The sequence below is a fragment of the Bombus pascuorum genome, chromosome 3 (genome assembly GCF_905332965.1).
Source record: "Bombus pascuorum chromosome 3, iyBomPasc1.1, whole genome shotgun sequence".
NCBI classification, from domain to species: Eukaryota; Metazoa; Arthropoda; class Insecta; order Hymenoptera; family Apidae; genus Bombus; species Bombus pascuorum.
Window position 1 is genome coordinate 4,051,358 of NC_083490.1, and position 24,489 is coordinate 4,075,846.

The window sequence follows — 24,489 nt, forward strand, 5'->3', positions numbered from 1 at the left end:
ACGCATCGCAAAGTGCAACGTGTTGCATCATAATTTTCTGAGAGTTTCAGATATCGTTTGGAAATGGAAGTTTTAATATACCAAATTAATTAAGTTTAAGACGCTAAGACCTAACCGTACGTAAAATTCTACGAATCTCAGGACGGAAATCTACTGCCTCGAGCCTCCACTAACTGAGACTTCGCATACGGCACATTGAAACCTACACGATCAGTGATTATACCGCGAGACTTCTATCCTAATCAAGAACCTGTTACCAGGTCGCAAACATTAAGCAACATCGTCAAAGAGTCGTTCGGGTCGAAAGTCGCGATACGACCGACTAAAAGGAGCCTCGAGGGTAAGAAAAGGAGGAGGTGAAGAACTTAGAGCGAGGAACTGGACAATCAGGTGCGTTTAGACGGGCCGTTTTGCATCCTCGCGTGTTTTCGCATTCAAATGCCTGGCCGATGCAATTTAAAACTCGTTTGGGCGCCACGGTGGGGCCAGCTCTCACCGGTAAGAACACTTCACTGATTTCGTGCAGCATCTGGACCAGAGAAGACGAGGAAGAAGAAGGAGAAGAGGGACAGGAGGGGGAGGAAAGAGAGAAAAGAGCAGGACCACCAGGCAAATAAAGCCCTGGAGTGGCTGAAGGCCAGTTTTCAAAAGGAAGATGAACCAACGTAGAAAGAAGCAACCTCTCATTGTCCTAGTGAACAGGCCTCTTTCAGAGGTACAAAACCGACGATTCGTGAACCCCCGATTTCGTTTCGTCAATGAAATAAAGAGAAGAAAAGATTCGCTCGAGGGAATTCGCTTCGGGGTTCTTCGCTTCTTTGATTCTAACAATTTCGGTGTAAGGAATTTTTAGAGAAACGTCGGATGGAGACGTGTTATTTTCGGTGATCGTTGGGGTTAACAATTACGAGTTTCTGATTCTCGAATTTTTGCTTCGAGTTTCTCGAATCAGAATGACTTTCCAACTCTTTTCGTTTACATCAAACAGGATACTGCGATCGTCCATTCAATCGCTATATGCAATGAAATTAGCAATTAACGATTTTCTTCGATAGGCTCTTCGTTGAAAAGCGTTCCGAAGAGATCGAATTGTAAATCAACGTCTTCTTCAGAATTTTAAGCCTGACGAAATACGTAGCGGTATTGCAATGAGAGGTTGCTTCTAACCGGTATTTCTACTAAATTCGTCTATAGCACAAAAGCGTACGTTCTTCGTGTCAAACCTGAAATCCACTCGCTCAACGCAGAACCACAGAGCCTTAAAAATCTGCATAAACTTTTAACGTTCCATCGCCACTATAGCAAAGAAACCCCTGAAACCAGCGGAGCTCTCCGAAAGCATGCAAGAAAGAAAAACACAGCGAAGCACGGGCAAAGAAAGAGAGAAGCGAAGGAGAAGCTAGAAGAAGGCTGTGGCGGGCGAAACGTGGCTTCGAAGGGTGGAAGAGCGTTCCACCGAAGGGTATAGATCGAAGTCAACGATAGCTCCACGTAAATATGTACGCCGTGGCTGGTAGATACACCACCGCCTACCAGAGATACGTCTGTTTCGTAGCAAAGGTCGAGCCGGGAGATCGATTTGCATGTCACTGATAGGAATCCGCTCGAGTAACGACGTATACGTGGCTGTGCACGCTGATCCGAGCTTGCGCGCGCGCGCATGCTCGCGAGACCCAGTGACGGAAGCGGCAGACAGTTCGAGACAAACGATCCGATATCTCCTCTGTGCACACACGCGGGGCAATCGAGACAGCCAACCAAGAGTGCAAGCGGACGCTCCGACCAGCAGACGAATGAGAAAGTCATCCATCGTAACACGATAATTATTATCATCGATGCTCGCGGCCGGCTGGCGAGCGAGCTGCTCTCTGCCTCGACCGCTGCCAACGACCGCGAGAATAATCGCGACCGTGCTCTCGCGGAGAAGAGCTACGGGATCGTGAGCAGACGTTACACGTATAGGATGCCGAGGAGATTGGAATTTTTCAGAAGGTAGCACCAGGCATTGAGATTTTGGGAGATTGGACGTACGGAGATGGAAACGGTGGTCGAATTTTTCACTTTCGAAGCTTCTAAACCTGCGAGTCATCGAACCCTTCGATGTTCGAATCCTTGAAATCTGGGTCTTTGAATTTTTTAACTCTTCTCAACCATCAAACTGCCGATGCTTTGAATTTTTTAATCCTCGGATCTTCGAGTCTTTGACAATTTTTTCAGTATCTTTGAATCGAAGACGACGACCATTCATCGACTTTTGGACGTCTTCGAAAGAAACCTTCCCTCCTTTCCATTCGCTGGATGCAGCAAGCACAGGGAAACAGAATCTGCTGTGTCTGCGTGATTGTGCGTTCAGGGAGAGGTAACGGAAAACTGGCGATCCTGGTATGATTCAATGATCCCGTGGGGTCACGTACATTCGTTCATGCGCGACCGGTCATCAATATGGCGGCGAATAACTGTCGCCGCTAGAACGGGCCCTCACGAGGCTATCATTACTGATAATTGCGGTTGGCTGACACCTTGTCCCACCCGAGGATCCCCTTATCCACGGTCGCGGTGTGTTTCTTGCCTCGTCCACGTCGGATCGAGCCACAAATGGACGGGAGCAATACGACAACAGGATGTCTGCGGGAAAAGGAAGAAAAAGCCAAGACCAGAGGTCGACCAGTCTTCTGACCGGTCGGGTCTACAGAAAATTTGACAAAGGCCGTTTCGAGAAAGAGAACTACGACCGATAAAAGATCCAGCTGCCTTCTGAATCTTTCTTCCTTGGATCCTTTCTTCTGCAGATTCTTTCCGAGTGTTTGTGATTTCTGAGAAAAAAGAGCGTAGTGTTCGAGAGGTAGGATTTATCGCGAGGATTTCCACAAATTGGATTTGTCGTCGATTTCTTTGCACTTTTTGCTTCACAGTCGAAGTTCGACGACTGTCGTGTCGCATACCATAAATTTCCAGATCTCCATAAAACTTTTTACCACGTCGTCTATCGTTTCTTTTTTCATTTTACAAGATGCGTGGAAATATTTGAAATTCCTCGTGTTTTATTACTCAAACTGTTGTAAAGTAATAACTAAATATCTTAAATGCAGAAAAACGAAAGGTGTTGGAAAGAAAATGACAAGACCCGAGTTTTATACAGTTTGGGAATGGTAGATGGCTAAATACAATTTTCTCGGATGTTACAGCTTGGTTTTCATGCTTCGAGAACAACGATAAGAGGTGTTTGCAAGATTAGCGTGGCACAAAAAATTGAAAAAAGGAAAGAATTCGAATTAGGACCAGCGACAAGCCCGGAGGACCATACGGATAAAAAGAAATTGTAATTTATACGTCGCTGTGCCGTCAACGTGGACAATAAATCCGCTGGCGTCTCGGATGGGTTTAGTCGGTTGGACCAAAGATACCCGGGCCGCCTAGGGTGTCCATTATTCCCAGATAATTACATACTTCTCCCTCAGGAATTTTTGAAATGAGTTTCAGCCCCGCTACGTGGCCACAGCTTTCGTCCGGTCCGCCTTCCACTCTCGATACCTCCGCCAATAAGCTTTTCTCCCTTCGTGAAAATCCTGCAACCTTCTCGAGAAATCTCGTTCACCGTGGAAATTCGATCAGCCACGCTACTACCGTACAAATTAGAATTAAAGGAGAAACGCAGTCGAGTTTTCCAATTCCTCTTACGTTAATGTCAGATTATGTAACTAAAATCGTTAGTTTAAACACGCAAACAGTGATTCTAAGCGTCTTAAACTTTCCAATCTATCAAATAACAATTCTACAAATTAACATACAACGAATCTAACTTCTTCAAAATGTATACAACATAAACGACACATCTTCCTAACGATCAGACACCTTGTAGACTAACAAAGATTAGCCTAACAATTGCCTACCTCCAACTAAAACCCAACGAATCAAAGAATCGCGAGATGCTCACTTCAGAAAAAAAAAAAAAAAAAAAAACACCGTTAAACGCCAAATATTAGGTCGTCCTAAAAGTTTCTTTCGTTTTATAAGGAAATAATAGTGTTTTTTATTTTATATTAGATTATTAAATTATGCACGAACGTAATAATAGAAATAGAACGAAACGGATCATACCTAATTCAATAAAATAATATAAAACAGAAATTGTTGTCCACCTTAAGAAACGAAAGAAACTTTTCGGACAACCTAATACATCAACGTATTTCCGACTATCGTTACAAGTATCTTCTGCAAGCCGAATATTTCGTCGAATCGACAGAATCGATCCGATGGTCTCCGATCGCATTCCATTGAACCGTAAAAGCCAGCTTCCGTGTTCCGGCTAACTGTTCACCATGAGGGCCGTGCATAGCGTCTAGAAGGACGAACACGAAGGAGAAACGAAGGAAGACGCGGAGTTAAAGGGACCAACAAAGACCGACGACAGAGGGGAGTAAACGTTGCTACAGCCCGTTAAGCTACAGTCTGCCGTCGCTGGTTCGGTCTAGTTTCAAGCCATCGTCGGACGTCGAGTCTCGCGTGAGCCTGATTGCGGTTCGAACAGGTTGAAGAGTTGGGTAATGGACGCGCCCACGTCTCTACGTTAGCGGTACCAGCTTCTGTTATCTTCGCCGCTTCGAATCGGCTTCGAGCCGACAGTTTCCGCTGGACGATAACGGGCTTCCTGGAATAAGGGAGGATTAGGGGCTGTACCAGACCACCGGAATGGGGTATTAAACCGGTAGATACTGGGCGCGTTATCGGCAATGGGCCATTGATCCGAGTATAGGGCAGTTCGTTGCTTCGCATTGGAAACATTATTTTTGTACATTGGAGAATGGAGAATATTCCGAGGATGTTGGATAATCGTAGGATCGAAGTTTAAAGATTTCTATCGCGGAGCATGAAGTTTCCGATATTTTGCATTGTAAAGTATGGGTTTCTTAGGAAAGTTTTCGTTCGAGTGGATATGCCAGCAGATTTACCGTGAATACATTGGTTAGAATTTGAGACGTATGAAACTCCGGCGTACATAAACTATCCAATCATTTCCACGACGTAAAAAATTAACGATGCAATTCAAGCTGCGTTTGCACCTGCTCGTTCACCTTTTCCGGTTTCGCTTGACCTAAGACCGACGCGGCGGCGGCGGCAGCGTTGGGATGATAACGGTACCGTTTTCCCAAAAATCTAACGTTATGGCTGCGTTTCAGCGCGATAAAACGCGTACGAAATACGATCTTCGCGGTTTCGCTTTATCCGCTCTGAAAAGGACGTAGACAGTCGACAGCATCGAGAAATTAACGATACTACGGCGTTTACACCTGGTGACTATGGTTCGTATGTGATTCTCCTATCGACGTGAAACATCTGGCTTTCTATGATTTGAAAGACACATTCATCGAACTCGTGCTGTCTCGTTGATCGTATTCTTCCTTTAATTATACGTATAATAAATATTCCATGTTGGATCTGTGGAAGTAATTACTTCTAGGAAAACTACATTTTTCTGTTGTATACCCGTTACCTGGACACCGACGTTACGAAGGAAATAGAATTTAGTGAGGTAAATAAAAATGAAAAAATGGAGAGGTCCATATTATTGTGCCCTTGAATATGAACGTTGTTTTAGGTTACAAGGTCTAGAAACAAAGAGCTATAAGTAGATTTTTATTGCTGTGTCTTGTAACTTTCAGCTAGAGTTACACACCAAGGTCCATTTTTTTCCTAATGTCCTTTGCTGTAAATGTATCAACATGTTTCCTATCACATTCGATGGTAATGTAACACTGTTGGAGCGAAAATCTGGATCGGCATACGCTATGCTTACACTTACTTCGATATATATTTCTATTACACATCCATCCATGCGTTCCTCCTTATCTAATAAGATAACATAAACAGGATCGAAGCGTTTCCCTGAGCAATTATCTCGAAAGCACAAGATCAACGTATCGATGCACCGTTATATATGCATATAATTAGATGCAAGAAAAAAGGTCTAAAAAATTCAAATGAAAGACACGTTGATTATTTTTCCTATAGAAAGCGAAGAGATTCGACACAATGACGTCTGAATGCAAGCGCTTTGCTCTGCCGACACTGCAAAGCCTCTTAAATTCCAAAACCACCTTTTATCACGATGTCATAACACAAAGCAACGCCCCTCTTGGTTGAAGAGGCGCAAGATCGCGGCGCATCCCATACGAAGGGTGCAGCCAGGCAACGCTTAATGGCGCAAATCGTCGAACAAAAGTCCCATCGAATGGATCGTTTTCACGCTGTCGTTAACGTGATCGAGCCGTCTGAGGCCGCGAGACTAATAGGAAACGTGTCGTCGATGAGGTAACGTTGCAGAACGCCAGAACGACGTCGAGATGACGAGGCCGATAACGACATCGAACAAACAATGCGAACCAGCCATCGTCTTCTCTCTTTTTATTCTTCCCCCCTCGTAAGGCTCTGTATACGTAACTACTCGCTCGCCTAAACGCCAAGTTAATCAGCTGACCCCAATTAAACGATAGCCATCGGCCAGACCAGGCGAGACGCAACGGTTGCGTCGTCGATAAATGTTAATGAACCGTGCACGTAATAGCGTGGAGAATAATAACCGGGGGAAAACGCGGCCATTAACGACGCCTTTGTTCCACCTACGATTCTACCGATTATCCTACCGGTCGCGTTAATATCGTAACGGTGCTCCAGCGCCAATTACAGTACAGTTTAATTGCGAGTAACCGTAAACCCTGCTGACCAACTTGTTCGCAAGATGACGTTAGAAGGAGGTGAGAAGGAGGTTTTGCAGAAATTGTTATTTACGAGAGGACTGCGCGTTCACAACTCTGTACTAAGATGTTATTTGCGTTTCACTTGCAAAATACGAATCACGATTACGAATATTTATTGACACTTTACAAGGTCTATCTACAAATTCTGCTAATGCTACTAAAGAAACATTAACCGAGCCAGAGTATTCGTCGAGTGTGGTACTTTCGAGTTTCAACGTTCCGCTCTGTAAGATCATCCCGGGAACCATCGAAATATATTATAAAGAGGCTACGATCGACTCGTAATTTACGCCGGTGTCAAGTGGCTAATTCATTTAATTAGGCGCGCGTAAATCAAGCGGAGCGTAGAAGCTGGTAATCGGGGCGAGTGATCAGCTCGCCTCGAGAGACCATCCTCAGCCATGACGAAAGAAAGCGAACGGATCGAGAAAAGGAAGAAAAGACGCAACAACGACGACGACGAAGAAAACGAATCGTTCGCGCACTTGCGGCTTTATCGCGAGTAAGTAAGTACTCGTGGTAATTAATGGCGGATCGGCCGATCCAATTTCTTTCTTCGATCTTCAAGCAGAAAAATCGCTCTGGCGATAATTGCGAGAACCGCATCGATCGCTCGCGTAACGCGGCTAATCGTTTCCAATTCAAACGACTAATCCCCCGCGCGTCGGTTCGTCCTTTTCCCGTAAGAGGATTTGCATAATTGGCCACCGGTGGCCATTTCGCGTAGATACGCGGCAGCCATTCGACGAACGAACAGGTAGCGAGAGGAGTTCCCTTGAGAAATGCCAATTCCAATTAACTATCGATTATTAGGCCCGCGCCAGCCCTATCGAACGGATTACGCCTGTCCCGTTCAGAGAACCTTGATAAATGCTCGCGACGGGACGCTACCATTCCTCGTCTACCTTTTTCGATCGGTGATTCGCTGGTTGCGACTTTGCCTGGAACAGAGGAGAGAGAATTTCGAAGATGCTGGGTTTAGCGAGAAGAGTTTTCGTATTTACGTGGCCGAACAAGATGCAAGTGATCGAGCATGCTTGACTCTGCGTAGATTTGTTTGACGAAGGAGGATTTGGATATTCCTGTTTCTGAAGTTTCTATATTTACAATCTTGTTGTCGTTCGACAGCGGACGTTTATGGAAATTAACGTTTTCGTGGAAAAAAAAAGTGGAACCTAGATAGAAGATTGTTTTACCTATGAAACGCTATAAAGAGCGCTGTACTTTGAACATCTTATGCGTATATTTTCGCATGTTCTATACACACAAAGTCCATCGTCCACTAATCGTCTACTTAGTTCGAATACATTTTTCAATCTATTCGAGGAGAAATTTGATCGGAAGAAGTTTAACAAGCAAGATAATCAGAATTTGTGTAAATAAATTATAAATAGAACGGGGGAAAGATAGCTGGCAACAATGTACGAAGCGCCAGCAACGTCTGGATGATTTCGACCTGTTAGCCCAATTTCACATTCCATCTCAAGGACGCCCAGAACGACTCGGCGAAGAACAGGGCGAGAAAGGGAGAGACACGCATTCGCCGTACGTAGCGCATTATCTTTTCGCATTTTTCGACCGAGATTATTCTCGAAACGAATGGCCCTCTTAAGGCCCGCGACCGAACCATTAATCTGGCTTCGGTGATGGCCAAGTTGTCGGACGCGCGCGCAAATCGGCCATTGCGAATCCTTTAACACCGTATCGTAATGCCATCCCCCATCAAACGTCGTTATTTTAATTTCGTTTTCGCGTGTCGTGGCGCCGATAATAAACTACGGCCCGCCTTGGTATCCGGTTAAAAGTTCGATCCTCCTCGACCAAAGGAAAGTGACAATCTCTGTATGGCAATACATTATCGAATGCATAATATGGTAACGTGAGTCCTTAAGATCGATGTTGTTGAGGATACTTAACGTCGATTCGTCGAGGACTCTTTGTCGAGATCGATAATACGGCACGAGATGATAATTTTATTTTTAGATCGAGATCAGCAATCGCTGTATGGGAAAATAATATCGAGACGGAGACCTTGAACGGTGGGATAAGATTGGTTCAGGTAGAAAGCTGCTCATGTTATTATTTTCTCTTTTTTGGTCAGTCAGTCGACTTTGATTTGAGAGCAACAATTACAAAGTGGCGGAATTTTTAAATCGATATTTAATTAATTAAAAAAGTCAGCTCGAATCGTGAAAAACTTTGATAAAATATCTGATAATTTCTGATCGACGATGAAATTAGATTCAATAATTAGAAAAATCTCCGGCTACGTTATACTAGAATTCCATAATTTTCATCGACGTATGATGAGGGAATGCGTAAGAACACGTCTAAATTTACAATTTAGCCATTCAGAAACATTTGCGAAAAGATTTCCGACGTATCTGTCAGGTAAAGTACAATGTCCGTACCGTTAAAGAAAACCGCGGAAGACACAGTTTACGGTCTTTACCCGGCCATCAGTCCGGGTTTAAATCAATTCTGACGGTTTCCAACGTAACCACGGCCATCGACGTCAAAGAGGAAGAGTCTAGCAGCGAGATTCGCGTCTGTTCCGGCGTCCACGTCGGCCTAGACGATGTCGATGGTATTGATGGTGCTGACGATGGCCGTGCTCGGCCGCTAACTACAATTGACTCCGACCTCTGCTGCTCCTAGACTCCGAGGGAGCCGCTTCAAGGGGCAGCTTTTGATTCACTGCCTGCCATAATGTTCCAAGCCTGACAGTTCACGATTCCTCAACGATGATAACCGTCCGCCATTTGCGCCGCGCCGCTTTGTACGCTCTGGAATATCGCCTCTTTGCGTTAGAATTCGCAATAATATTGCTGTGACTTGCATTTTCCATTTTTTGATAACTCGATTGCGTTCAGTTAGTTAGGTCGAACGAACGAAATATTTTTGCAATTCCATCGAATTTGGTAATAAAATGTTTCACAGCGAATACACGGTAGAAATTATATTTGGCAATTTAATAGACTTTGTATATCAGGCTCTGGAAATTTTTTCAGCAACTAAAAGAAGTATTTTCAGGGAATTTAATTAGCGATCTCGACGATAGAAATTAGATTCAATAATTAGAAAAATCTCCGGCTACGTTATACTAGAATTCCATAATTTTTATCGACGTATATGTCTCGATGAGGGAACGCGTAAGAACACGTCTAAATTTACAATTTAGCCATTCAGAAACATTAGAGTATTTTGTAGGTAAGTATAGTAGGTAAGTATTTTGAGGGAATTTAATTAGCGATCTCGACGATAGAAATTGTCACAACGAAGGACAGAAATATTTTGGGGAAGAATAATTCGTTCGAATCGAAGCTTCGTTTACTTACGAGGAAAAGATTAGGAAAAAAAATGGATTAGAATTTTTGGCTCTAAACCAAGTATGGCCATTATCCTTGCAGAAGGGCAACCGCATAGTAATTTCCAAGAATTACAGAGAGTTAAATAGCGGGAGAATATTTAAAGAGTGTCTAAATCAATGGACTTTCACTCTCGACATGGCTGGACAATGAGTTTCCTTTTTGAATGATACGCATCTGAACGTCCTTCGTATATCGAGCACAAAGAGCCATTATGATCGTCATAAAGCAACGCAGAGAACGTTCATTCCGGTTATGACCGTTCGAGTGTTAAAGAAAGACCGGTGTTTCGTGTTGTTAACGCGTTCGAGTGGTACACTGAACGTTTCGTTAGTGGAACGATCATTTTCACTGAATGAAACCGTATCGGGACGCTAAACGGATCTGTCAGTGGCAAAGTGGATTTCGACAACGCATCGATTGGTCGTTTGCAACGAGTGTAGCGAATCGGGAATTTGCGTTAAACGATAATTTAACGATACTCACGTGCTCGTCCACCGAGTACGTCAGCTCTCCGTCGTCGTACAAGACGAACCATCTTCTCTGCCATCTCTGAAAAATAAATTAGAAAGAATTTATCAGTGATATATTTCGCGAACAAAAATGCGATGTTTGTTTAAAATATTTACAACGAGTTCTGAAAAATTAATAATTCTTTTAATAACTTTGCAGAGCTACGTACCATCTATGTAATGACACAGGACAGAAATTTGATTATTTCAAGAATATATATATTTTCTTTTTATTTTATTTTATTTTGGTTATTTTACAATTTGTCCTTGTGGACATTTGGTAAAGTGTTATATCTTGTTGGTGAAGAAAAAAAAATATAAATAAAAAATAAATATAGCATGTGGGCGGCTACCCCCAGCGGGGTGCAATTCAAGAATATATGACAGAAAATTCTACAAAATCGATCGTTTTTCAGATTATTTTATATATCACGGTGTATCTTCAACGAGAGCAGAGTTTTAGAAACTTGGAAGCGTGTTAAAAGGAACGATTAGTCCGGAGCAAGGGACAAAAACGCGAAGAATTCACTTTCGATGACACCCGGTCGTTTTCGTGGAAACGCTTATTGCATCAAGTGAAAAGAATTCCGCTGAAAGCAAGGCCGAACTTGTCCAACTTACATGCAGGAATCTCTAAGTCTCTGGACGTGGCAGCTGGACAATTAGCACGCTGCGGCCGTTAATTAGAAACGAAGCTTAAGAAAAGAAGCCGTAGAACGTCAGCCCGTCATTCGTCTCGAGTTTCCCTCTATTCTGTAAACTTGCCAGGTTCTTCGCGTCATTCTCAATCCACGTTTCTCAAACTTAAGGAAAATATGAAAGGATCGTAATCAGGAAGTCCCCTTTCGTTCGTCAAAACTAAAGCGAGATTAGACCCAGAAAAATCCAACAACTCCGGCTACTTCGTCCAGACGCTTGAAAATTTTCGCACTCCACCGACGCTCAGTTTCACTTTCGATTATCGCGTTAACAGTTCACTGCGATCGCCCATTGATCACCTCGAGGTGGATAGTAGGTCGCTGATAGTGCTGCTGCTGGTATATGATTTTTGTCTTCGTCCTGGTTGCCTTCTTCTCCGTTAGGAGTCTTGGAGAAAAAATCGGACTACGAGTGCCAGGATTTGAACCTGGTCTGGAACGTTCCTAACCAACGACGCTAACCACTGCTCTGCCATGGTCCGGTCATAGTTTGCTATCGAGTGCCGCTACAACCTACATCTTAAGGGCTACATTTTCCGCGGCTTCGCGTCCCATCACGCGATATCAAGGCGATAAGCGTGGGCGCGTAGAATGAAGCTATCCGGTGGAAACTTAATCACGTAACTGTGACTGGTTTTCGCCGGCACCCTGGAAGCGGTTATAGTTCACGAGGGGTCGATTCTCGTGGGTTGATGATTCGCGAAGGGACGGCGACGTCGTCGTTGTCGTCGAAACAGGCAGCCTAGGTACCGTTGCAAAATCCTCCTCCATCCGAGAACGAACAGAAGAAGAAGGATAAGAAGAGGAATAAAAGAGAGAGAGAGGCGAGATTTCAGCCTACACGAGGCGGCGGTATCTTCATCTGGTAATTATTCAGCGGGCCTCGTACGCGAGAGCCGCGGCACGTGCGTGGGAAGATCTGTTCGTGAAGGAAGAGGAAGAAGAAGCGGACGAACAATGCCGCGGGATTGAGACGGCGCGAGAGAAAGCACGGAACGAGCCCGTAATCTCTTCCTCGTGGAAGGCTCGCGAGCTAGCGAGCTGCAACGCTTCTCCGCGCCGTGGCTTCTCGCTTCAATAGACCTCGTGGGGAACGTGCGAAAATCCGCAAAATCCCTCTCCCAGTGGCGCACGCTCGGCTACTGTGCCATTCTTTGGAACAGTTTGCAAACGCGGCTTTGGATTTACGACTGCTAGACTGCGGATTTTTATACAGTATCATATTTTTACGTTACTTTCGCTCGAAAGTTTGCAACGAGTCTATCTACGTTCTTCTGGGAGACAAAAATATTGTGATTACAAGCGTCGCTTGAAAATATTCATCGCGGTCCGAATGCCGTAGCAAAATCGTACTAATAGCGACATTAAAAGTAAAATATTCGTTTGCTTTAAGGAATTCGTTGTTTCTTTCCAAGTTCTAACACGCTCTAAATTCCCAAGCGGTTGTGCATGTGCGTGACAATAGGGGAAGCTTCGTGAATGAAAAAGGAAAAGGATGACGAAGCAGGGTCTAATGTTAATTTTAAAATCGGGGTTGGTGTTCCTGTTGCTCGCACTGATTTAGTATGATCGATGGTTCGAACTGCTTTGAATGTATAATGTTAGTAGTTATATTCTAAATAGAAACTGTTTCAGATGAAGGAAGAAAGAAAGAGATAAAGTAGGGTCTGACCTTAAAATTGATTAGACTGATGCTTTATACCGTTTGAGTGTATAGTGACGTAGATTGTGTGTAGGTTAAATTATTCGTTAAATTTTACGTAAGATGGATTGCGTTAGGACGAAAAGAAGAAAAACGAAGAATTGGTACTTTCGATACCAACGATGTTTTCGTAGATAATCAAAGTTCTAACTTTCCAGACAATGGGTGTATTTGGTAAACGCTGAATTGAAAAGAAGCAGAGAAAAAAGTAGTTTAGGTGATTGGTAATTAAAGTCGGTCGACGTTGTGTAAGAAAATAGGTCTGTTCTCGAGCGTGCATCGTAATTTCGTGCATCGAGGGACCCGCATATTCCCGACCTACCACATCTTCCTGGTTTGAACAGCCGGTCGTTAACACCGCCCACCAACCAGGCTGTTTCTGGTTCAACCCGTTCTGTTCATTTCGATCATCGATGAGTAAAATCACCGACGTTCCAACAGTTACGACCGAGATAACGACCTGGGCTCATTCTCTTAACACTTGTATCTGTCCCGCCAAATGCGTTTCTACGATACGAACGTACCGCGATAAAGAACAACAGGAAACGAGATTTGCCTCGTAAGATTTCTAGATCGCATCTTATCTCGCAATCCTAGAAAATCGCTCGATCAAGTACGAATGAATCGAAGACGCTAGAATACCAAAAATATTATATGGTTTATAATATTTTTTAGTTTCGATTCGCCGAAACTACAGGGTAATCTCTTAATTTTCAATTACTTAGATTAATTTGTTATAAATCACTGTGTTGGAAGAAAAGTAAATATTCGAAATAATTGGAAACGGAGAGACGTTTCGTTGAATGATATTTGTTAAGATTATAGGTAACTGCAGGAACTGAAATACCGAAACTTGTGCAATTTTTATCAAATAACGGTAATGAAACCATGGAGAGTATCGATCGGTCCGACAGAGGCAACTTCGGAACGCTGACCTACCGCACCTTCTTCCGGGTATAGCGACGATCGTTTTGCATCGCCCACGGATCAAGGACTTCTGGTTTCATCGGCACACGAGCGTCGCGTCGATCATCCGGGACGGGATGCTTCCTCGAGGGGGAAGCTGGATAAAAAAGGTGAACATACCACTTTGTCACCGGTGACACGCGGAATTTCGCATCGCTACGATCCAGAGAACGCTTAGACATGCTTTTAGACACGTCTCTAATTTATGTCAACTCTACCTCGTATAATATAGATTCGTACTGACGCGTTTACGAATGAACACACCATTATTGACAAATTTTTTATCATCTTCAAACTTTAATCCTTCGTCTTATGATCTTTTATTTACTATTTCGATTTTTCAAGGCCTATCCTTCTTCTTCTCCTTTTTTTTTTTTTTCTACTTTTTGTCCAAGTAATTACAATCACCGCTAATAATACACTGTCGTACCCTGAATAATTCAAAATTATGAAGCGAGAGATTAATAGCATGCTCGTTAAGAGCGAATTTCAGAATATTGAAATATATCGTTGATAATACGCAGTCTTTCATGCAAAAATCCGCCTGTAAGATTTGAATAATGATTCGTGTCACGAAAGCAATGAAGTTTCGCATAATTAGAAGCTTCAGCTTCCCGCGTACTGCACACCGTGTACAACGATGCACAGATAAGAGAAATATAGCGAAGTCATAAAAAACATCAAAGAACGAATACAATAGAACGTTTGAGTATGATTCATGTATCTCGTTACGTTCCTACATGCAAATCGTATGACTAAGACAAAACCGAAGACACGATTTTCTTGAGAAACTACGCGTCGCGTCGTCTACACTGCTTATAACGCTCACAGCGAAAGCATTAATCCAAAACATCTGACTGTTAAAGCTAATGACCACTAAACTTACACTATACGTACTTAAATTTTGCACGATGCCACAAGACTACACGCAACCGTTGCTAAACTGGCTACATCGTATGCCAAAGTTTCTAGTCATAGAAATGATACAAAATGAATGCAGGCAGTCTAGATGTTTCATAGAAGAGAGATTATAGAATTTAATACGTTGTCAATCAACATCGAAATATAATATCAATTCTCTAAATTTGATTTTGATTAAATATACATACGTCGAACTAGCATTGGGGTAAGAGGCGTTTAACGAACCTTCATTTGGATTAGCCATTTTTCATTATACGATATAGATGATAGTTAATGGTACTGTTGAGAATTTTGGATCTTAATAGCCGAAATAATGGTATGGGAACACTAAAATTACACTTGGAATTTATATTAGAATAGTTGTATTTTAATTCGATAGATGATTCCAAAGATATTGATTTGCGGAGAGAGATTTTAGAATTTAATACGTTGTCAATTAACATCGAAATATAATATCAATTCTCTAAATTTGATTTTGATTAAATATACATACGTCGAACTAGCATTGGGGTAAGAGACGTTTAACGAACCTTCATTTGGATTAGCCATTTTTCATTATACGATATAGATGATAGTTAATGGTACTGTTGAGAATTTTGGATCTTAATAGCCGAAATAATGGTATACGAACACTAAAATTACACTTGGAATTTATATTAGCAATAGTTGTATATTAATTTGATAGATGACTCCAAAGATATTCATCGATACACACTTGCACGCGTCTCAGCATCTTCTTCCATTCCCAACTGTTAACCGACTGAACAGTTTACATTTATTTGTTTTCGAGACACCGCGCACACACATGCTTCTACACACTGATATTCACATACAAGTAGTACTACTACGCATCTAGCCTAATCTAGCACATAAAGTTATACATATCTCAATAGGTACCAATATGATTCTTACAGAATAAAGTTCACTAGCAATAAACAATTTCATTACACGATAATAAGTTCTCACTAAAGACTTACATTATAAAAACAGTGATTATTTAGTCCCTAAATGAATATAATAATAAATTCACAAGGTGGTTATACGACTATAGCAGAATTTGACAATTAACCGTGACGATTAGATACTCGAGATGCTAATGACAATAATCTTTGGTTCAATAACGAATACATTATCAACAGGATAGCAAATGCGCTTACTTGTCGAAAGTCCAAGTTTTTTTTTTATTTTATTTTGGTTTTTTACAATTTGTCCTTATGGACATTTGGTAAAGTGTTATATCTTATTGGTGAAAAAAAAAAAAAATAAAAATAAATATAGCATGTGGGTGGCTACCCCCAGCGGGGTGCCAGCTTCGTTTTTTCTAAGTTATATCTTTTATGTAAAGTCCAAGTGGAAGTGAACTTATGTACTTTGCTATGTACCTCTCTGTATCCTTTGGGTCGACTCCCTTTTTAAGGAGAGCTATACAACTATGTCATACCTCTGTTAAGTAAAAACGTCCATCCCGTGACTGTAGCGACCAGATGTGTCACTTCCATCCCAAGCCTACTGTCATAAATCTCAGGTAAACATAATCGGATTAGATCATAAACAACTACTTCTAAGTTTTATTATGTAAGTACAACTATAATAAAAAGTCTAGACTAAAGTATTGGGAATTTTCCCAAAATTCCAAAGGAAAGACCCCGATGTTCTTTCATCTCCTACATATATATACGTTTCTGCCACTCTTTTCAACATTTGAAAAATATGAATAACATCAGTTACACATACGCGATTGTGTCGTAATTGAAAAGCTCTCTTGATAAAAATGCAATAAGAAATGACGCTTTTCAATTTCAACGGTTTTTGATAAAGAAAAAAGTAAATTAAAAGGGTTAGAGAGAAGTAAAAATAAAAACGACTGGATAAGTTAAATCGACTAATAAAAAATAAAATTCGCTAAGAATACCTCTAGATAAAAATGCAAACAACATCAGAATCTGCATAGTGAGTAAAAGGATGGTGGCATCGCGAGCTTATTTAGTATTCGCCGGGAAGGTTTCCTCACCGAGCGTTGAAATCACCGGTTCCCGGCCGTTCTCCGCGGCGTTATCGCGTCGCGATCGTTCCCTCCGCAGATCCATCGATTACGGAAGTTAGAAAGCGGTCCAGTCAGCGGGGACCGGCTACGAGGAGGCGAGTCGCGCTTCCAGAACGAACGCGGACGAATTTATTATCGTTGGAGCACGCGTTGATGCGCGCTGATGTTCAGCGCGAGGATGCACGTAACGTCGAGCGATACCATCACGATTTAGAGCGGAATGGTTGGCGCGAAACCGACGTACGTGTAACCGAGGCGATCGTATTGGATAACATCATTAAAACGTATATACAATATTCGATAAAATAAATTCTTGAAAAAAAAAAAAAAAAAGACAAAATTGAAATACCAATAATGAAAGGAGTCTTGGATTTCGTGGAAATTTCAAGGAAAACTTCAGGCAAATTTAATATACTAGTAGATCTATACGCACGGAGATAATTGTTGTAGACGCATTATTATAACACTAGATGGTCGACTAATTATGAATAAGACGCAATTGATCAAATACAATAATAGAAAGACAAAGTACTCTAATACGAACGTTTGTAAAAATTGTAATATCTTGTCTCGATCGTTATTTTTGACGAAGAAGGCGATGATAAAAAAAGAGTCTCGACGTTATTCCGTAACGTAAGGTTCTAAGAAACATGTCTTAATAAAGATTAATTATCACGCGAAGAATATCGGGAAAAAAGGGATCTTTGAAAAGAAGCATAGAAGGTGTTCGTGACATGGTAACTTGGCACCGAACGTCTCGACTTCCCGTGCGACTTCCTGGTCACCGATCAGCTTGTATCTTCTTCGACTCCGTGTCCGTGTTTACCTCACGATTCTCGCGTGGCGTGGTCATAGCGTAGCGTGCTACCATGCATAGGCTGCCGCTATCACTTAAGCTGCCGTGTACCAGCTGAGAATGGGCGAGGTTGCTGAAGGGACCAATCTGACCTCAACGGTAACGTGACCCAACGATACTGCTGGCGATTTCCCTGATCAAACAACTACGACTCTAGTCCATCCTATTTCCCGGTGATCCTCGAGGATAGTCATGCCGCAGGAATTTCAACATTCCCTTCCACGCCAATTCAGTACCCCGACTACCTTGTCTGCTTCGATCGAGTTCTCTCACAGATTCGCAACGTTAAGTTGAAAGGGTACAGGATCATGATCCAATAATTACACGCTTCCGTCTCGATCAAAATCAATATTAATTTCCCCTAGGAATTCCAAAAATATTTTAATCCAATACAATCCATAAATCGTCGCAATTTGACAACGACAAAATTTGATAAATCTTCTATTCAATGCCTGTTCCTACGTTCCCTCTCTTACGAACACATATCATAAATTCCTATAAAGTACGACAACGATACTTGCAGCGAGACAACGATCCTTCCACATGATTGAACTCACGAATAAAACGAATCGATTCGCGGCGTTCTCATCGACCTTGCGAATCAGATCTGTTATCCGCTGTTGGTCCGATTCAGAACGTTCCAATTTCACCAGGGTACTTCCTGGTTATCGATTATCTTCGACCACCTAACCGTCCATAAGGAGTAGCGGGCACCGAGGCCAACGTTTAGTCACGGTGTCTTATCAAGAATGTAGGCTACCGGCGTGGTTTTCCTGTTGCGCGAATATATCAATTTACCGTATGTATCGCGCGGCACGATCTAGCCGGCCCATCGGTGGCTGGAAACACCCACCGTCATCGTACGCGTCGGAAATCGATCGATCGAACATCTATCGTGTCTCTCCCTTTTCAATCGTCTTTGTCTCAATCGTTATCTCGTCTCTTCTATCGGATGTGTATCGATTCGTGCTACGAGACCAACAACGATCGATTAATTAATCATTACCGCGTTTTTTCATCGATTCATGCCTGCTGGCACCCTTGATAGAATAATCTACGACGAGATCGGTCATTACGGCTTTACGTGCACTTCCTAGCGGCTGATCATCGTATCCGTGCAACGTATATCCGTCACGATCGACGCAGACTCCGGTCATGATACGTTCTCGTATCGCCAATCGTCCCAACATCACGACACTGTCGACTCGTGCAGGTTTCCGATGCTTTTGCTTTTATATAATAGTGATCGCGTGACGCTGGATCGGAACATCGATCGTTTTATGCGCCATCAATGTCGATCGCTTATAATTCTCCTTGATACGATAGGATACTCGCAGAAGAAGAAAAAACTTGAATCGGGCAGATCGTGCAAAGATCGTTGTTTTCGATTTTCACGAAAATTCGCTACGAACTCCAATTCGAGATTGTCGTACATAATTGGCCAGATTTCTATTACCATACTCGGTACGATATGATTGTTTACAATTGAAACGAAACTATTGAAGTGGTCGTCACTTCTAAGAAAACTCTACGTCTGGCCTTTTAGTTTTCTCGTGCACTGAAGCCATCGACAGTGTTATAAACAAAAGACTGGGACGAAGGCAGACCATAAACTGTAGACAGGCGACGATGGCTTCAGGGCTTTCAGTCATAGGGTAACACTGCTAGTGTCACGTCGGAGGCACGAAAGATCGCGGAATTAACGGATCGCCGGTAATCTCCTCGCGTCGCGGTTCGAACGAAACGATTCTTTCACAAACAGGGTGAAGAAAATAGACTTTGTATACAACAATGATATTTATTGTAGAAATCTGACGGAGTGACGGTTACAACAGTGTGGTTCGGAATATTAAGACAGACTGATTCGAGATGCTAGAGCGGACTGTCTTAACGCTAGTTCAGGAAGGTCCTTCTGCCCAGAGTGTAGTCCCTTTGGAGGGGGCTCGTTTAGTTATTGTTTCAACAGTTATTGTTTCAACATATGCGGGGTGTTCGGCCTATCTGGTTACTGAGCGGATGGTCCTTTTAGGTGTGTGACACTAGCGTGCTGATCTGGATCAACTCAGTTGTATTCTAATTTGTATTTACGCTTCTGTATTAAAATATATTTTCTACCTTACAATTTATCCACGCGTTCCTTTGTTTACATACATCTAGTAATCTCAACAGAAACTCCAACTGTGTGGAAATCTCAAATTAGAGTTCGTAGCGGATTTTCGTGAAAATTGAAAACAACGATTTTCAATTGAACTTTGCCGAACATAATTGGCAAGATTTCTATTACCATACTCGGTACGATATGATTGTTTACAATTGAAACTTCCAAACGAAACTATTGAAGTGGTCGCCACTTCTAAGAAAACTCTACGTCTGGTCTTTTAGTTTTCTCATGCACTGAAGCCATCGACAGTGTTATAAACAAAAGACTGGGACGAAGGCAGACCATAAACTGTAGACAGGCGACGATGGCTTCAGGGCTTTCAGCCATAGGGTAACACTGCTAGCGTGCTGATCTGGACCAACTCAGTTATATTCCGATTTGTATTTACGCTTCTGTATTAAAATATATTTTCTACCTTACAATTTATCCACGCGTTCCTTTGTTCACATACATCTAGTAATCTCAACAGAAACTTCAACTGTATGGAAATCTCGAATTAGAGTTCGTAGCGGATTTTCGTGAAAATTGAAAACAATGATTTTCAATTGAACTTTGCCGAACATAATTGGCCAGATTTCTATTACCATACTCGGTACGATATGATTCTTTACAATTGAAACTTCCAAACGAAACGACCACTGTAAGGAAAAGTTCGCTTGAAAATATTTCGTACAGTATAACACGCAATTAAATACGTTCGTAGAAGAAATTGTGTACAGGTGTTCGGTGTACTTTCGTAATAAGCCTGTGCACGAACAAAGGCGTCATTTATATTAATAAATCACTATTGCTACTTGATTATCGCCGTGCAGCCAAAGAATTCTCTGTGGAAGAATGGGAAATATGTAGGAGACAAAGATCTACTTGTTCTCGTAGGAGGGAACGGCTACCGTTACACGCGCGGCTCTTTACGTGGAATCGATCTCGATCTCGTTGGTCTGTGCACACAGGTGCGAGCGGTCACGTTCGACGCGCAATCGATCCGAAATGCAACGAGCCGATCGAGTCAACGCCGTCCGACCGCATTTAATTAAAGCTAGACAGGTGCATCGGAGAAAGCACCGGAGGACTCTCGTCGTCGAGTGAAAGTCGCCGGCAAAGTCAACGACGAATGTCCCGTGTACGCTGTGAACGCTCGTGTTTGCTTGTTCAGTCCATGTCTTGCTAATCGGTTAACGTTTGCCGGGTTGAACCATTGTGAGGAGCGGTTAGGATAATTTGAACAGTATATAAACATTTATTGGCTGTGAAAATGGATGCTGCACAGAAATATTCCGACCAATATCGTTTCATTGTCTAGCCTCATTCTTTCTACGTTCTATTAAATATTTATTGAATTAAATGACGAAAAATAGATAACGAAACGAAATACTATGACGAGTTAAATGCATCTTTCTCGCAGATACATTCTTTTTAAGTTACGATCGAAACGATTTAATCGCAAAATTTTTCAACGATAAAGGAAAAAGTTATGCAATGCGTTAGCACTTGAAGAATTTGATCGTTGTTATTGAAAGATTCTTGTATCACGAGTTTCTATTCACGCTGAGAGACCATAGATGGTGTACGTTTACCTGACCTATACTAAACCGATACAAAGCATATTAGGGACCGCCCCCGATATCGGGAAACCTATAATTAGACCGGTTTATATACCTCTCACCTATGAATACAACCCTGAGGAAATCTCATAAATGCTAAATACGAGAATAGTAGGCCATTAATACCAGTCAATTTCTTGAAACTTAAATACCAATAGATTCTCTCCTTTCTGTTAAACGTATTTAAACGATAGATTTCCAGGCAAATTACATACCGCTAAATTTCTTCAACTTCTAGTACGTGTTTTACACGTACAGTTCCTACGTGCACTATGATTTAGACTTTTTCATCTTTCCAAAAAATACGGTATCTTTTCTAACGCTAAGCTCTTAAAAATTAAAAGATTCCAACTTTTCCATCTTCTACAGGTTAACATCCTCCCATTAATTATCTGCAAATATCATATAAATTTGTCAATTTGCCGATTATCTAAAAATGAAAATGCAAAAATTAAGATCCGCGTGCAACAACAACGAAGTGGAAAGAATAGCAGAGTCAGCCCGTTTCTATTTCGACTGGCGGAGAAAAGAGAAAACATCGTCTGCAGGAGAAATCAGCGAGGTTGTTTAAAAACCAGGGGAATCTGGAGCCGTGTGGTCGGGAGCAGGTTCGACGTTATCAGCCCGCGTATGCAAGAGTCGAGGGAGAGAAATCCTCGACCTTGATGAAAGCGGCGCGTAGCCACGGTGACTAACTGGTTACAAAATATCTGGCGTGTTCATCTAACGCGTTGAACGACGGGGGGACGTTTTCTCTTCGCGGGAAAATCGGCGGCCTCTCTAATTAAACCGTTTGTTAAACGAAACGCATCGAGGGCTCAGCACCGCGAGAGCCAGCCAATTAAAACGATGCGATAAATCATCGTAGAGAAGGTCGCGCTCGCTGTGTTCGGATACCCGATGATGAACATTCGAGGGCTCGATTATCGAACGTAGCCTGATGAACGGGCTGGCGAGTCCTCGGGGAACCTGTTCAACGCGAAACACGATTGCGGAATTCGAGTCAACGTGGCCGATGAAGGTTAAACAGCATATGCAAAAGATGATCGTTATTCGAGGGAAATGTGGCTGCAGATGAATATTCAGACTCGAGTGTACGTGCTTGTGATTAACCCTTCGACAGTGTAATAAAGCGACGAAGAATTTGAAGAAATAACGATTTAGGAAATGTTAGAATTATTATATTGTCCGAAAAGCTTCTTTCGTTTTATGGGGAAATAATAGATCCATTTTCTTCTGTTGAGATAAACACCGCGACAGACTTGGTTTCACGTTTGTATGAAGGTGCATCGTTGTAAAAAACACGTTTGCGAAAGAAAGACACTTTCCGGACAACTTAATATTTCCCTATCGTCGAGACATCTAGCATTTTCAATTATTTTGCGATTTGGTTGCTTCGATCGTTGATATTTCTTAGGAATTCGAGATAAAACGCTTTGTACCAACCCTTTGACAGTGTAACAGTTTTTTTTTTTTTTTTATTTTATTTTATTTTGGTTTTTACAATTTGTCCTGAAGGACATTTGGTAAAGTGTCATATCTCATTGGTAAATAAAAAAATAAAATAAAATAAATATAGCATGTGGGTGGCTACCCCCAGCGGGGTGCCAGCTAAGTGTTTTCTAAGTTATATCTTTTATGTAGTGTAATAGAGTGGCAGAAAATTTCGAACGAAGTACTTAGAGACTTATTACTTTTCCACGCATCTTATATTTTCGACAAAAATTTGGCAATCTGCTTGTTTCACTCGAGAAAGATAAGAGAGGCCTGGAGCGAATGCAAGAAGGAGGCAGAATTTGAATGAACGTAAAAGATGAGAATCACGGATTCGCGGCGAATATAGAAGACGGGTTTGTGCAAATCAAGTAAACCCAGACCTTGAAAAATTACAGCACAGCTCGAGAAAATGTGAGTCACGGCGATCCGACGAGTCTACTAAACATGCAAAATAAAATTTCTTGAATTCCAACCGAGTCTATAAATGAAACATCACACGGGTCGAAACGGATAAACACGTAAGTCGTAAAGCATAATATAGAAATATATGCACGTATATACATCTGCAAGAAACGAAAGGTCTCGTTAAAGGACAAATTTTTCAAACAAGAAAATATTTAACCCAGATTTTCATACAAATTCCCGCATTAATTTTGTTTTCAAGAAAACGATGATTAATTTTCTAAGAAAAAGTAGAAAAAATGATCCAATACATAGAGTAACTAGGATGGAAGATCTCAGTGATTATACAAATTGCAAGAGCAATCAGCAGATCCTGTTAAAAAGAAAATAAAAGACCAGCTTAACAAGCAATTGAAGAAAAGCAGGCCGTCGATCATTGTTCGTTTCCACGCTGTTAGCAATCGTCGCTGGAATTTCCAAGCGGGTTACAAACGAGCGTGGAAACGATATGAATCTGTTTATCCAGAAACGAGCAAGTGGAGTCGCGGGTCACCGCGTTTCTGGCGCTATGGCTGGCGATATGGTTGAAATAGCCCGCGAATTCACCTGAGGCGAGACGATGATCAACGTGTCGACGACTCGTTAATTTTTACCTTCACGCTCTGCCGGCCGTGTACCGCGATAATTCGTCGCTTTACGATTATTTAACCGGCCGCACCTATGGCAAAGATCAAACGTGCCGATCGTTCGCAAGCTTTCAACGATAATTGTACGCGTACTCGATTTTCTTATCCTACGATGTTTACTATTTATTACGTATTTCATGAAAACTTTATACTGGGTCTCATACTAACGTACTTGTACTAATTAACTAAAAGAATAACGTAACGTAATAGAATAATTTACACGCAAAAAGTTAACTTTACTTTCTTTAAGTTCCAGTCAAAAAGATACTACACCTACCTAAATCGTCAGAAAGATTTTCTCTCTGACCTATCGCTCTTGA

The 24,489-nt window shown here is 41.9% G+C and overlaps 1 protein-coding gene across 4 annotated transcripts in view; it reads right to left on the reverse strand.

Annotated features, from left to right (window-relative positions):
• The window catches only part of LOC132905550 (protein outspread), a 221,940-nt gene that overhangs the window by 84,557 nt on the left and 112,894 nt on the right, over window positions 1–24,489 (reverse strand). For all 4 annotated transcript variants that reach the window (XM_060956941.1, XM_060956940.1, XM_060956942.1 and 1 more), the window contains exon 3: window positions 10,610–10,675. In XM_060956941.1, coding sequence (XP_060812924.1) covers window positions 10,610–10,675 — 66 coding nt within the window. The remainder of the gene's footprint in view (window positions 1–10,609; window positions 10,676–24,489) is intronic.